General features: G+C 52.4%; 1 protein-coding gene across 1 annotated transcript; it reads right to left on the reverse strand.

The window, feature by feature from the left end:
* Window positions 1–1,793: 1,793 nt before the first annotated feature.
* On the reverse strand, window positions 1,794–15,564 carry Slc27a4 (solute carrier family 27 member 4). The gene is made up of 13 exons (XM_055600260.1): window positions 15,252–15,564; window positions 13,795–13,961; window positions 11,832–12,226; window positions 10,421–10,579; window positions 8,748–8,817; window positions 8,544–8,635; window positions 7,607–7,716; window positions 7,189–7,398; window positions 6,890–7,016; window positions 5,810–5,947; window positions 5,460–5,624; window positions 5,242–5,388; window positions 1,794–2,691 (listed from the first exon to the last, which is right to left on the reverse strand). The coding sequence occupies exons 2-13, from the start codon at window positions 13,953–13,955 to the stop codon at window positions 2,534–2,536; spliced, it is 1,932 nt and encodes a 643-aa protein (XP_055456235.1). The 5' UTR covers window positions 13,956–13,961; window positions 15,252–15,564; the 3' UTR covers window positions 1,794–2,533.
* Between the last annotated feature and the right edge of the window lie 73 nt (window positions 15,565–15,637).

The following is a 15,637-nucleotide window of genomic DNA, read 5'->3' on the forward strand; positions in this document are numbered from 1 at the left end:
ACCTGCCTCTGCTTCCTGAGTGCTGGGATTACAGAAGTGTGCTTGTGTCCCGCTTTATTTTTATTTTTAGATTTTTCAAGACAGGGTTTCTCTGTAGCCTTGGCTGTCCTGGACTCACTCTGTAGACCAGGCTGGCCTCAAACTCAAAGTGATCCACCTGCCTCTGCCTCCCCAGAGTGTTGGGATCACACACATGCGTCATTGCATCCCGATTTCATTTTTATTTTATGTGTACATGTATATCTGTGCACTATTCTGTACAGTGCCATCAGAAGCCAGAAGAGGGCAGCAGAGTCCCAGGAACTGGAGTCAAGGGATGCTGGGAATCAAAGTGGGTCCTCTAGAAGAGCAGCTAGTGCTCTTAACCACTGCACCATCTTTCTAGCCCCTGTATGAGATCCTAATATTTGAGGTTTCTTTTTCTCATTAAGTCTAAGTCTGTGGACGCCTAACTCAAAGTCCTTGGAGACCTGCATTGGGAGTCAGAATGTCATGTCACCCCCTCCCCCTTCAGTGGTTAGGCAAAAGGACAACCCCTCCTGCTTCCTTGTGGGCCAGGATTGCAAATCTGAGCCCCTTGCTCCCTCTGCTGGCCGTCTTTGGCATGACACCCAGCCATGCTTCACGCCTGCCCCTCTATCCCTGGTCTCCCTCACTTGGTTTGCTTTCAGAAGTACCCCAACTCAGAAGCCTTCCCCAATGGAGGCACCTGGATTTCTTTCTCAGCCTGGACACCCAGACTCTGAGCTGTTAGCTGCAGGGTCTGGCCCACAGCAGGTTCCACAAGTTCGTGTGGAATGGCAATTTCCTGCTTCCTGCTGCCTTCTGTACCTGGGAGGGTGGTGCATGGAGAAGAGCTGGGTTTGCATTCCTGCCCCCACTACCTGTGTGTGATGCTCAGACACTGAGTGACTCAATCCCCTCCCTCTGGGCCTTTTCTTGAATAGTCAGTTTGGCTCTTAGTACCCACTGCCTGTAATCCCAGCTGCAAGGAGCTCTGAGGCCTCCGTTCTCATGCTTGCAGAAACCAGAGTCATGGGCACATAACCACACATGCAATAAAAACAGAAAGAAAAAAACAAAAACACTCCAGCCAGGCATATGCCTTTCATTGTAGCCCTTGGGAGGAGGCAGATGGATCTTGAGTTCAAGGTCATCCTCAACTACATACCTAGTTAAAAGCCAATCAGGACCACATAAAACCATCTCAAAAGTCAATCAGCCATCTCACAGATAGAGTGAAGGTTCAACAGTGGAGACAGGGCCCTAGTGCAGTCCACCCTGGGTGGCAAGAACCCTCTGTACTTTCCAGGGACTCCCATGTTGGGGGACTCTGGAACAGCGTTGCTGGTAAAGTCAGGCATCATCCTAAAGGGGCCTATCAGTCTCAGCTGGGCAGAGGCCTCCTGGACAAAAAGACAGAGCTTGGACATCAACTCTGGGGAGGCAGCAACACCCAGCCAATGGGAACAACAGTGTAAGAGCCTAGGGACAGTCCTGTCCTGGTGAGCGCTTTCTCTCAAAGACTCTTAAGTATCCACTACTGCATAACAGCGTCACTTAGCTTCAGAACTCCCACCCCCAAGTATCCCCATTATTCAGGAAACTGAGCCACTTGCTACTTGTAAAGGTCAAGTTTGAAAATTTAACATCTTGTCAGATCTGAGAGGAACTGCTCCTTAGGAGTAACAGGAAGGCAGCAGATCTTTGGAAAGGGGAAGGGAGGCAGCAGCTACTGGCCTTATCCCAGGGGCTAAGTGAAGGGCCTAGAGGGGAAGAAGGTAGGCAAGGAGTTAAGGCTAAGAGGAGTCAAGGCAGAGTTTATTGGCCCCTGAGCCTTCTCCTCATGCCTACTCTGCCCACAGTCAGGCTAGGAAAGATGGAGAAGGCAACACAGACTCACAGACAGGCAGGAAGGCTGCATCTGAGAGACAGACAAAACACCCTCCCACCCGCTCTCCCCCAAGACAAGAACACAGAGAATCTGGAGGAACAAGGAGTGTAATCCCGACTCCTTGGTACAGGGGCCCAGTGGCCACATGCTGTCCTCCTTTTCCCAGAGGTGCAGGCAGGGTTAGGTGACTCTTTGGCAGCTCCGGACCAAGATCCTCTGTGGACACAGAATGGCTGGCTACTACAGTCTGGCCACTTGGCTTCCTGAGTCTGGAGGCTTTTGCCTTGGTCTCAGTTGCATGCTCCCTTCCTTTTGGAGAGAGCTTGGTGACCCCTCTGCCACTCCCTGTCCTGCTGGACTGAAGACATCCTCCTAAAGGGCCTGTCAGTAAGCCTGGGGCCCAGAGGCCTCGCCCAGACCCGAACACAGAACTTGGACATGAGACTTTCACAGAAAGCCTCGAGAGGGTTGGGGAGGCGGCAGTGAGTCTCTTGGCAGTTTGGGAGGGAGGGGATCAGCACCTAGGGGCGGAGGTGCGGACCCTGCTAGCTTTGGTCTGGCACTGCCCAGGACCCCTCTGGGGCAGAAGCTTGGGATCTGAATCCGGTGTCCTCTGGCCCTCAGAGGGATGTAGGGTTTTCACAGCTTCTCCTCGCCTGCCTGGATGCGGGAATAGGCCTCCTGGTCCAGTGCAACATAGCAGCCCTTCCGGGCATCCAGATAGAACAGTGGGTCTTTTACAACAGTTGGGTTAAAGCCCTCCTTCCGCAACTCTGTCTTCTGGAACTTGAAGGTCCCTAGAGAGTGGGGAAGAGAATTCAGAAAGGGTCTGAGCTCCTAGAAATCTGATGGCATGTGCTGGGAAAGGGAGAGCTAGGGGAGGAAAAAAAAAGGTGTGGGAGGAAGGGGCACAGCTCTTTACAGTCTACAAGGAATGTTCCGTCCGTTACATAGGGAATTGCTTCTCAAAACAGTCTTGGCACAGTGGTGGGAGGGGAGGGTGGACACAGGGGCACTGTTCGACATCATCGCTGAATGACAACAGAGTGGAGGCCAAATCTGGGTCCCCTTTATTTGAGCACTGACTGGATGCAGAGGCCTCAACATTTTGAGGTAGGTGTTCAACCATATTCTAAGATGCATGTGGTGTTTTTCTTCCTTTTTCCTTTTTTCAAACAGGGTCTCACTAGATAGTCCTAGCTGTCCTCCAAACTCAGAGACCCACCTGTCTCCGGCTCTAAAGTGCTGGGATTAAAGGTATGCATTACCAAATTGGGCAATGTGCTGCACACCTGTAATCCCAGCACTCAGGAGGCAGAGGCAGGTGGAACTCTGTGAGTTCAAGGCCAGCCTAGTCTACAAATCAAGCCCAGGATAAGGCTACACAGAGAAACCCTGTCTGGAGGCCGGGGGAAAGTTGTGTGTCACCACACTCAGTCTGTCACTCATTTTTGGACCATAGCCCAGAGCTAGTTAGTGGGAGAGCTAGGATTTGAACCTGGGTACGAACCCGTCTCCCTGTACCTGCTAGCCTCTGACATGTCAGCTATTGCTCCCACAGAAACTGCACTCCCTCAAACGCCCCCAATCCAGACTTGCCTTCTAGCTTGCTTTGAAACAATGCTGTGGAATTTCTAAGTGAATCTAGGCCTCCAAGGACATTGCCAGTTCCATCCCATGCGCTTTTTGGGGGGATGGAGTCGGGGGGAGGGGGAAGGTGCCTTGAGCCCAGACCAGCCTTGGGAAGAACCAGAGAAACCATGTACCAGGTGAGGCCCCTGGACTCGCACTGCTGATATGTAAATTTTTCAGTCACACTAACTATCTCAAATCTTCAATCCCTCCACAGTGCTAGCTGCCACCACAGTGGAGATGCCAAACATTCCTGCCAGCACACAAAATTCAGCTGGACAGGGCTGCAGAAGAGAGCAGCAACTACCCATCTTACAGTTGAATTCCAACCCCAAGTCACTAACCCACAGAACTGTGACCTTTAGAGACCTCTACATGTAGCTCATTCTGCAGCTAGGCCACTGGGCAGCTTCCCTGCTTATCCTGGGCAGAAGTCACATGTCCAGCCCTCACGAAGCTCAGGTTCAGTTGTGAGACTGGCACCACTGTCCCTCCCTGCGTCACACTGAAGCCTGGGCCTTGTCTGCTGTATCATATGCTGCATGGGGCTAGGCTGGCCCTCGACCTGGGACGACATCTTCCAGAAAAGGCTTGCCATCGAGGAGAACACGAGTGGGTCTAGACAGGGGTCTCTATACTTCCCGACTCAGGGAACTCCTGAGAGCCACCAATAGGCCAATAGATAGAAGGGTGTCAGTGGCCTACCATGTGACCACAGACCCACACCTTGCTCTGGGACAATACCAACTGCTCCTGGGATACCCACAGTCCTCTGCCCCTCTCCACCTGAAGCCAGAGATCTCTGTGGAACAGGAATCTTACCAGTTATCACCCGCTCAAACATTTTGATAGCTCCTGACTGTTTCCAGGCTATCCAACTCCCATGCTGGTCTGTAAGATCCTACAGGCTCCCTTGTGGCCTCTCCTCCCTTACCCAAGGCTCACTACTCTTAATGCATCCAGATTTAGGGGTCTCTCTCTCTTTCTTTCAGTTTCTTGGTATTACCATCTGCCTATATGCTTTATTATTTGTTTATTTATTACCACTTTGCTGTGGTACTGGAAATCAAACCTAAGGAATCATGTATTCAGTGATACAAGTTCTATCACTGAACTCTGTCCCCAGTCTGTTGTGCCTTGATGTGAAGTCTATTTTCTCTTGTGGAGACAGGGTCTTGTGTACTATAGAGCCTTCCTCCATTATTTTTTTTAGATTTATTTATTATGTATACAGTGTTCTGCCTGCATGTACACCTTCAGACCAGAAGGCACAAGATCTCATTATAGATGGCTATGAGCTACCATGTGGTTGCTGGGAATTGAACTCAGGACCTCTAGAGTAGCAGCCAGTGCTCTTAACCACTGAGCCACCTCTGCAGCCCATCCTTCCTCCATTCTAAAGCATAAGGATTACAGGGGTGTGTTACCACACCCGGCACATTCCTTATCTTTGGAATTCCTTTGTAATTTTTCTCCTTTGGGTCTAAAGCCTGGTCAGACCAGAGTCTCCGAACCACAGTACAGCAGCCATGGAACAGGGCTCATTCTAAAGGATGCCGAACCTTCTCTGAAGGCTGGGTTTGCACACTTCCATACCAGAGGGTAGCATCTTCGCCCTGGGACAAGGCTGTGTGTCAAGGTCAAAGATCAACCAGGGAGCTTACACTATAGAAAGCCCCAGCCCTGGAAGTCAGGTGCTGGAAGCAGAAACAGACCTGTTTTGTGCAGCTCAGGCAGGAAGCGCAGGAAGATGGGGCGGGCATACAGAGGCAGCTCCTTTTTCAAGGTCTGTGCAAAGCTCTCCAGGTCACAGTTGCTGCTGTGGCTTGCCACAGCAGCCATTCCTGCTCGGCCCTCAGTTCCTGAGAGCAGGAGGGTACAACGTCAGTGACAGGCGGTGTCCCAACACAACCACCACCCTCCCCATACATACCTGGTACCTCCACACCATACACTGCCACATCTGCCATATCAAGGAGGCGGCTGAGTGTGCCCTCCACTTCTGTGGTAGACACATTCTCCCCTTTCCAGCGGAATGTGTCCCCTGTGCGGTCTCGGAAGTACAGGTAGCCCAGCTCATCCATCACCAGCACATCACCTAGGAAGAGGTACAAGGAGTCACAACTGGGCCAGACTGGCTCCTGACCCAGATAGAGCTAGATAGCCATCACTGAAGCCAGTGGTGTGTTCCATCATAGAGCTGGGAATGTGTTCTCGAGGCAGTGGAAGCTCTCATCTCTCCCTTTCCCCTCTGAAAGGAACGGCAAAGATCAGGGGGCTCACCAGTGAGGTAGGCTTGGTCCCCCTTCTTGAAGACATCATTAGCAATCTTCTTGTTGTTGGCACCCTGGTTGAGGTAACCATCAAAACGGCGCAGGGGATCCTGCTGGATGATGCGACCCACCAGCTGGCCTGGCTGGCCTAAGGATGAGAAAGGCAGTCAGATGTGGCCTCTTCTACCTGTCTTGTCCCACAAAGGTATCCTGCATCTTTTTTTTTTTTTTTCTTTTTTAAGATTTATTTATTAAGTAGATAATATTCTGCCTGCAAAGAGAGGAGGACAACAGATCTCAGTAGAAATGGTTGTTAGCCACCATGTCGTTACTGGGGAATTGAACTCAGGACCTCTGGAAGAGCAACCAGTGCTCTTAACCTCTGAGCCACCTCTCCAGCCCCAGTTCCCTGCATCTTGAGCTGACTTAATGCATGCAGCCTTTCACAGAAATGGTCTATTATCAGTCAACTTCTAGAAGCACATGTGCTTAGCATGTATAAAGACCTGAATTCAACCTTCAGCACTTCAAAAAAAAGAAATGCCCCATTTGTCTCCCAGGCGGGAGTGGCTGAGAGCAGGAGCCTATCTGGGCAGTTCTGAAGTGCTGGGCCATGAGTGGTGAGTGTCCAGTGAATCGATCCAGGAAAGAACAAATACTCAACACACAGAGGCTCTACAGACAGCTGGACAAGCTGGCACCACTGAGCCCTGTGCCCATCCTGGCACTGTTCAGAGAGTTTCACACTCTTTACCACATATAAGCCTCAGGTTAACCCAAGTTAGGAATTGCCAGCAGCCCTGTATGAAGATGAGGGCCTCATGTATAAGGCTGACTTTAGTACAGTATAGGCTAAAGGCCCAAGCCAAAATCAGTCCCAGGTGGCCAAGACAGGGGATTCTCAGGAATGTGTGCAAATGGCATGGTGAGGGAATGAAAGTAATGGCAGTGGAAATGAGCAATGTGGAAATGAGAAATGAGTAAAACAGAGCCCTCTGCTCAGAAGAGGTTTAGTGTTTATCCACACTGGCTGACTACCCTCCAACACCAAGACCTCCCCATCAAATGCCCAATTCCCTCCTGGGCAGACCTGGTTGACAGGGAATGCAGACGCCATCGGGTCCCCGGATCAGTTCCATGGTATCTTCATTGACTCGGACCAAGCGGATGGGGTACACAAAGGACAGGATGCGGCTGTTGAAGCCACAGGCCCCCACCTGCAAAGGCCGAGACTTGGGCCAGGGCTCTGTGGACTCTCCCATAGACAGTGGGGCTAGAGGGACCCTGGCATCCACTCGCACACTGGAATACCGCTTACCCCTCTGCAAGCCTAGGGCCTACTGTGCTCCATCCCCACACCAGCCTTATTAGCCCCGATCCGGACCTTACCTGGCTGTCAAAGTTGCCCAGGCTACAGTTGCACTCAGTGGCCCCGTAGAACTCGGCCACCTGGGGGATGTGGAAACGGCTGGAGAAGTCGGTCCAGATGGACTGCCGAAGGCCGTTGCCCAGCGCCATGCGCACCTTGTGCCGAGACTCAGCCTCACGGGGTGGCTGATTCAGGAGGTAGCGGCAAAGCTCACCAATGTACTGTACAATCTGGGGTGGGTGTGGTGTGAGTCCATACTCTAGGGGGGCCCACCTCATCACCTCCCTCTCCTTCCAGGCCTCCCGCCAGGGACTGAACAGTCCTCCCTGCTTCTCTGACCAATGCTGAGCAGCCTCAGCTATTGAGATGCTCCAGTGTGTGGGTGGCAGGAGGGAGACAAGGGGATGGGGCTGCTCACGCCTGTCCCTTCTCACTCACTGTGCAGTTGTACTTGATACAATCGTCCCAGAACCGGGAGGCTGAGAACTTCTTCCGGATCACCACGGTCATGCCGTGGAGTAGGCACTGGCCGACCCCCACGATGTTTCCTAAAGTCAGAGGGGTCTGGAAGTTAAGGAGGTGGAGACCCAAGCCCAGAGCCTCCTCTCATTCAGGTTTGCCTCTTTTGAGACAGGGTCTCATGTAGTCCAGGCTGGTCCCGAACTCCTGATTATCCTGCTTCCACTTCCCAAGTCCTGAATTATAGGGGTTCACTACCACAACCAACTCCCAGTTCTGCCTCTTCACAGGACCCCGCCCAACCTGTCTCTTTTTGCTCTGTTCTGCTACACTGCCTGGCCATACCTCTTCCTCCCCTCCATGTCTGCACAGACATATGGGATCAAGCCCACACGTCTCAGGCTGCCCCAAGTCTGCACAGCTCCATTCAACCAAACATGACTGCACTCTTCCCTGCCCTCTGTTTCCTCTAGGGGATCTGCTCAGCCCAACCGCTGGTTTTCCTGTGTGTGATGCTTGTGCTTCCTGCCCCTCCTCTACACTCACTAAAGTCATCTCTTCCTGATAGTCAGGTGGGTTCCCCAAATCCCCAAGCCCCCTTCAAATACACAGACCTTGAAGTATTTTAGAGGTCAGAATGATGCTCAAGCTGTCTTCCTTTATGTCCCTATAACCACACAGCAATACTATACACACCTACAGAAACCAACCTCAACACACAGCAGGCAAAGCCACCTGGGACATTGACTTACACCAGACTCTCATGTCACCATCAGTGGACAACAAGCAGAGTAAATGGTCCTGACTGAATCTGAACCCTGACTTGAGCTCCCATGTTTCCACAGTAAGGGGCAAGAAAAATGGGGGCTCCTAACGACTCAGGGTGCTGGCAGCTAAGGGGCAGGCCCAGGGTTACCTGCTGAGTGGTACAGAGGGAGACAGTCATAGACGATGTCGTCAGGCCTCATGCGGAATCCATAGTACACCAGGGAAGCCATACGGTAATACCTTGGAGGGTTCAGGGCAAAGAGGTCAGGGAGACCCTGAATGGAAGGAGGAAGCTTCTTCCTCCTTCCAATCCCACAAAGGCCATCTCCTCCCTTGGGCACTTGCCCCTTACCTGCTGTGCACCACAATGGCAGCTTTGGGTAGCCCTGTGGTGCCCGATGTGTAGACATAGAAGAGCTTATCTGAAGGAAACATATACAATGCGGGTCACGGAGAGGCCAGCGCAGGACCGTGTGGGTGATGGAAGGGGTATGCCCATCAGCTTATTTTACCCCTTTTCAGGTAGACCTAGTGATGACCTCAACAGCCCCTATCCTCCCAGGCCTTGCCTGAGCAAGGCTGAGTGAAGGAACAGATGGTGAGATGGATACACAGCTGGTCCTCTTTGAGGTCCCGGCTGAGTGAGACATTCAGATGAGGAAGATAAGACACTTCAATACCAAGCCTAGCATGGGAGCATGGGAATGAGGAGACCTGGTAGCACCGGCTGGCTCAGCTTACAGGGGCAAAAGCAATGCCAGGAGGGCTTCTGGGAGGAGGGGATGCCTCCTTCAAGGCTTAGCTGCAAGGGGGTGTGTGGTGATGCACAGCTCTATTCTAGTGCTTGGGAGGCAGGGGCAGGAAGATCTCTGAGTTTGAGACATGGTGAGCTAAAGGACAGTGAGAACTACAAAGACACTCTCAAAAAATAAAAAAACAGAGGCTGGGCATGGTGGCCTTTAATCCCCGCACGTGGGAGAATCCCAACAGAGGCACGAATCTCTGTGAGTTCAAGGCCAGTCTGGTCTACATAGTGAGTTTCAGGACAGGCAGGGTGATGTTTTCCTTGTCTCAAAAACCAGGAAAAAATAATAAAAGGGAACAGGTATCATGGCCACTCTGCACCACTGATGCCTATTTACCACACTCAAAGGGGCACTGTCACGAGGCTCAGCCCTAGCACAGAGGTAGGGGTGCGTGCGTGCGTGCATGCGTATTCCTCTGGAGGTCAAGAACTCCACTGGATGATACTGAGAGCAATCATCTCAGCGGTGTAGCATCTGCTGTGCGCCAGCCCTGAGCCATCTGGGGGCACAAGGGTGAACCAGCCATTGTCCCTGTCCTCAAACAGCTTCTGGAAGCATCTAAGAAATAAGGGAGAGGAGAGGCTCAACACAGGCAATGGCCTTCCTGCCAACACCCTAGCCTAGGGTTGACCTTTAAAACAAAGCCATGAACTAGATTGCTGCTACTCCCTTTACTGCAGCAGAAATGAAGCTCGGAGGGCAGGTCAGTGGCCTTGATCACACAGGAAAGAGTAAGAGCCAGAGCAGAGCTCAGATGGAGTTCAGCAGCCCAACCTCTGAGCTACCATGCAATAAAGTAGGCTGTGGGACTTCAACGAAGGGGAAAAAGAGCAGCAGCTGAAGGCCTGCAGGTACCAGTACAGAGGAAGATTCCAGGGGGGCTTCCTGGAGGAGGGGGCAGAGGCTGGGACCTGGAAGAGCCTACACTCAACATGCTGAAGGATATGCTGAGTGTCTGGCACTCACCCTCTTCCTCTCCACCTCAACTCCTGGCTGACACTCAAAGCCAGGCACTCAAAGGATGCACAGAGTCCTACACATTGGGCGTTACCACGGGCTGCTCCACAAATCCAACAATTTCACCTTTTCCAGATGGAAATTGGGAGGTGCCTAATCCAGGCCCATGGCAAGTTTGTAGAAGAACTCAGGCCTTCTGACCCTGGGGGCAGGGCGGCCTTTCAGAACATTTCAGAACCTTCCAGAGTGGTGAGAGGCCAACCTGTAAAGCCCTTGTCAGGACGACTGGGCAGGTGCTTCGGAGCATCTTCTAGCAGAGGGTCCAGATGCTCTGTGTTGGCCGGCACTGTGCTGGGCTCCCAGGGACCAGAGCAGAAGAGGCTGAGTGAGGGGTCCAGGCTGGCATGAATCTCAGAGACAGCTGAAGAAAAGAAACTGCACGTCAGCAAGCAGGCTAGGAAGCCTGTTCCCAGGACCTCTGTCATGCATGACTGACTATCAGGGAAGACTGGATGGTGTAGGGAAATGGGTGAAACGCATTCACTATTGCCAGGAGATGCATTTCTCATCAAGTCTTCTTAACTACAGGATGCCTTACCCACAGGCTCCTGTTTTCAGATCAACTCCCCACCTCCCTGCCCTCCAACCCTGATTTAAAAAAAAGACAATGCAGCTATGTTTCTGGCCTGACACTGCTATGTAATCCAACTCTTCTGCTTCATCCTCCTAGTGCTGGGGTTAGTGGTATACACCATCATGCCAGCTACCATCAGCCCATTTTACAGATGGGGAAAGCGATGGTAAGGATGGAAGAGATGCACTTCACACCAGCCTTTCTGTTGGGGAGCAATTAGAGGACAAAAGAAGGGCAGAGGCCCCCATTCCCAGGAAACCTTTTCTCAGGCCCCTTGGAGCCGCACAGACTCTATTCACCCTGGACATGAGAGAATCCTAGCCTGTTGGTTCTACTTTCTTTAGTTGTAAATTCTTTCTCCAGTGTTAGGAATGGAGTCCAGGGCCTGGCAAATGCTAGCAAAGAGTGAGGTCCTCAGTCTTTTTGGCTTCCCTCTGACTCATCCACTCTTCTTTCCATGCTCTATTCTTCCTCCTCCACTTGGAACAACTTGATACCTTTCCTATTACCCCATGACCACAGCAGTACGTGGAGAAGTAACAGGGAGGCTGTGTTTGTGTTTCTGTTTGTATGACTCTGGGTGAACTTTGGAGCACTTCCTTCCGAACCTGTCTCATCATCCAAAGACAAAGACAATGATCACTCTCTCCTCAGCCTCAGTGAAGATCAGAACTTCGCAAAGCACCATGATCAGCACTTTCAGTCCCTGACTCAGCAAAAAATAAAACTCAGCCAAGAGGAGGGGAGGGATTGGATTCTTGCTCCCCTTGTACAAGTGAAGCAAATGAGGCCTAATTTACCAGAGGACCAGCCAGCAATGGCCACTTTGCCAGTGCTTCAGAGAAGGAACCGTCTTGACATTTGTGGTACTGCAGGTAGGGAAACTGAGGCTTAAGGGATCTGTTATTCATAAAGGCTCACCAGCATCTCTGGCAGGGTCCAGATGTTCTGCAGCTCAGAGACTCCCACAGCCTCCCACAGGGCTGGAATGGAGTTGTCATCTGTGCAAGGTCCCAAAGGTCTCCCACTTAGAGCTCACCTGAGGCCATCTCGCTGCCAAAGATGAGGGCTCTCGCCTTTGAGGTGTCAAGACAGTGGCGCAGGGCATCACGTCTAAGGTTAGTGTTGATGAGAGCCGCCTCCACACCCAGCTTAGCCATGCCCAGCCACAGCCCCACGAACTCATTCCGGTTCTCCATGAACAGGGCAACTACATCGCCTGAGGCCAGGCCCCGGGCCTGCAGAAGGTTGGCCACACTACTGGAGTAGTCATCCAGCTGGCGGAAGGTCCAGTGAGTGTCCGTGCCCTCGAAAATCAGGGCTGTCTTGTCAGGGTGACGCTGTACCATTGAGGCAAACAACAAAGGCACTGTCTTCCGCTCCCGAAGGTACCGTCGGACCTTTGTCTTCACCTTCAGGAGCACCATGCCGCCGCTGTGCAGGAACAAAGAGGCCATGAGGGCTAAGCTAGGCAGGCTGTGCTCCTGACACCTGTCCAAACAGCCTGAGTTTCAGGAACCAGCCTTTTCTTTTCTTTTTTGTTTTTTGTTTTTCGAGACAGGGTTTTTTTTTGTGTTGTCCTGGACACGCTCTGGAGATGAGTCTGGCCTTGAACTCACAGAGATCACCTGCTTCTGCCTCCCAAGTACAGGGATTAAAGGCCTGCACAACCACCACTGGCTTAGGAACCAGCTTTCTAATATTCTCAATTGTCAGCCCCTCCTGTGTGCTTGGCACTGTCTATAACCCCTCACTGTGGCCAAAGAGCAGCAGTAAGAGATCCTGTGATTACTTTCCTTGATGCAAGAGGAAGAAAAAGAAACCAAGGCTTTCATAGTGCTTCAGCTTGCCCAGGGCTTCAGAGGTTGAATGTGACTGAGCTATAACAAGCCAAAGCCAGGTCTCTCTAGGGCTGAACTCCAGAGTTCCATTCTTCTTTTATTTCCTTGTTTTTTGAGACAGTATCTCTCTATTATGTAGCTCTGGCTGTCCTGAAACTCGCTATGAGAGCAGGCTGGCCTCAAACTTACAAAGACACAGCTGCCTCTGCCTCCCAAGTGCTGGGATTAAAGGCATGAGCCACCATACCTAGCCCTTGTTCTCTTCTAAGTCTGCTGTTCTGCCAGAAGCCCTCTCGGGCCCAAGCCATAGTCTACATTCCTGACTCAAAGTCTCCTTGGTCCTCACTGCCATAGGAAATCAGGGATGAGTTTTTCTCTGTCATATTTAACACTTTGTCCCTTAGGCCTTCTCCATGCTGGGGACAGGGAAGATGGCCAGTGCTTGTGGAAACACTTTCGAGCCCCACCTCACCAACTGCCAGCTTCAGTGTCTTTGTCGGTGCTAGGTCCTGTGGCTGTGCCTCCCCCTGCCACCTGCACAGCACCTTTCAAGCACAGCTGCTTCCTTCTAGGAGACTTCCTGGATTCCTGGCCTAAGTTTCTTGTCTGAGGTCCTCTCTCTTCGCCCCATGGCTCCTGTGGGGCCACTTGATAGCTCCCTTTATAGTCAGCCCAGACTGACAAACACCAAGGTGCCTGTTTTAGGAGAGAGGTTCCCTGTTCTGGGTACTGGAACCCAGGAGTGAGCAAGACTGCCAGGGTCTCTGCAGCAATGGTGCAGGCAGTTTCTCCCAGACATCTAACTTAGGGCTTGTGCTAGCACCCAGTGTACCCTGGGCTCTCTCAGGCTATGCCAACCTGAGGAAAAGTCCTTTTCCATTGAGGTTTTCTGCACCTTGTCATAATCTAGTGTGCTCAGAACCCCTCATAGACATCTCTTCAACAAACCTGCTCTGATGTGTGTGCCCCAGCTTCCAAAACCTGCCCCAGGTTAAGGAATCTCTGGTTTAGGAGATTCCTTGAGAGACTTTGACCTTGGAGATCAAAGTACTAGGTATGACTGCCAGGGGAAGGGCATGGAAAAGAAGATATTCCTTTGTGACCCTGATGTCTTAGGCCAGAACAGTTGGGACCCCAAGAAGGGCTAGATATGGTACTCACAAGACATCTCGCCTGATGGTCTTGATGAAGACCCGGATGAAGCGCCAGCCGCCAGACCCCAAGTACAGGAGCAACAGGGAGAATCCCACCTGGGTCCAGGGCAGCTTCAGCACCAGCTTGGAGAACACCAGCGCCCCCACCAGAGATGCCCCTAGCAGCATTGTGACCTGCAGGTGCAAGGCGGTTAGGGACTCAAATAACTATTTCTTTAGGACCCTCCACTTGGTGACCAGCAGTTATTCAGTATGATCCCAAAGGGTCAACCTATGGGACTGCTTAGTCACCTCAAAAGAGGTGGCTTAGAATAAGGTTCAAGGCATTGGTTCCATGCCAAACTGGAAGGAACCTGAGGTATAAAGCAAGGTAGATAGATAGACAGACAGAGAGACAGACAGATAGATCTAACTTCTAGTTCTATCTCAGGTCACCTTGCTAAGTGACCTTGGGCTATCCCCTTTCCTAGTTCAGGCCCTCAGCACCCCTGCTCTATGCTTTGGGTTAGTAAGACTTGTTCTTAAGACTCTTTCCAGTCCAAGTAGGCAATTCACTCACCTATATTCAAATACCCTAACCAAGATGGCTGCAAGATGGGTACTGATATAAGTGTCTATGGCTTGACAACTCCAGTAGGAGTAGGGACTCCAGTAGGTTTTGGAGATGACAACACCCAAAAGGGTAGCTTTCTGGGGCCCTGCAGTCTCTGGCCACAGAGGCAGCGTTGTGCCTCCTCTGGTCCATAGAGGGCGAGGCAGCAAATGGGTTAGAGGCAGGAGGGGCAGAGAGGTGACAGCCCAGGGGTAGGGTGGAAGGAGATGACTGTCGGACAGGAAAAAGAACTAGAAGCACCACACTCACCTATACCCACACACTCAGCAAATCACTCAGATGAATCTTTGGGGACTAGGGCTGACGAGAAGGGGAAAGGCTGTGTTGAAGCACAAGGCAGAGATTATTGCTCAGGCTCTATTCCTGCTTCTTTATGGATTTAGTCAGGACAGCTAATGGGCTGCATTTCTTGGGGTTTTACTTTTCTTGGGAAGAGCCGAAGGTCAAAAGATATTAAATAGCCTGAATATCTCCAAGCTAGGCGGAGGACCCCGGCCTGGGCCACGGGGAATCCCTTATGAGACTGCCTTCTGGGAAAAAAAAAAAAACAAAAACAAAAAACCAAAAAAACATTAAGCTATAACATTAAACACTAATGCAGAATAGCCAAGATCCTTAGCCCTGACTTGCCAGGGCTCAAAAAGAGGCTAGGAGCCGGTCCAAGACTGTTGAGAGAGGAGACACGACAGGAGGAGTGCCGCAGACCGACCTGCCTCTAGACAGCCGGGACAGAACACTGGCTGGGAGAGGGAGGGCGCGCCCCTCAGCCCGAGCGGGCGCCGCCGTCTCCCTCTGCTCGGCCTGGCACGTTCCCCCCCGCTCAGTAAGCCGCCGTCCCCGACTTGGCTCACCCGGCTGCGGCTGCGCGGCGCGGCGCCCCGTCAGGATGCGGCCCGGTTGCGGCAGCGGAGTGCGGAGCGCTGGGGGCATCGGCCGCCCCGGGGCGCACACAGCCGAGCCTCGGTGCTCCTGGCCCACTCCTCGCTCTTGCAGGGTCGGTACCTCCGGCGCGCTCCACCCCCGCCCGCCTCCCGCAGCCGCACCGGCTGTGCCGGCCGGCAGCACCGCCTCCCGCGCCGTCCCCGCAGAGGGCGAGCTTCGGAGCCCGTGCGGCTCAGCGCAACTCAGCCCCAGCGCGCCCGACACCGCCCAGCCCCGCCAGCCCTGCGCGCGCCACTGCTTCTGCCGCCCGGCCCGCTGGGAGTGGTAGGTCGAGCCGCGTGGCATGCTGGGAGTT

Source organism: Psammomys obesus, unplaced genomic scaffold, assembly GCF_907164565.1.
Source record: "Psammomys obesus unplaced genomic scaffold, mPsaObe1.curated_primary_1811, whole genome shotgun sequence".
Taxonomy (NCBI): domain Eukaryota; kingdom Metazoa; phylum Chordata; class Mammalia; order Rodentia; family Muridae; genus Psammomys; species Psammomys obesus.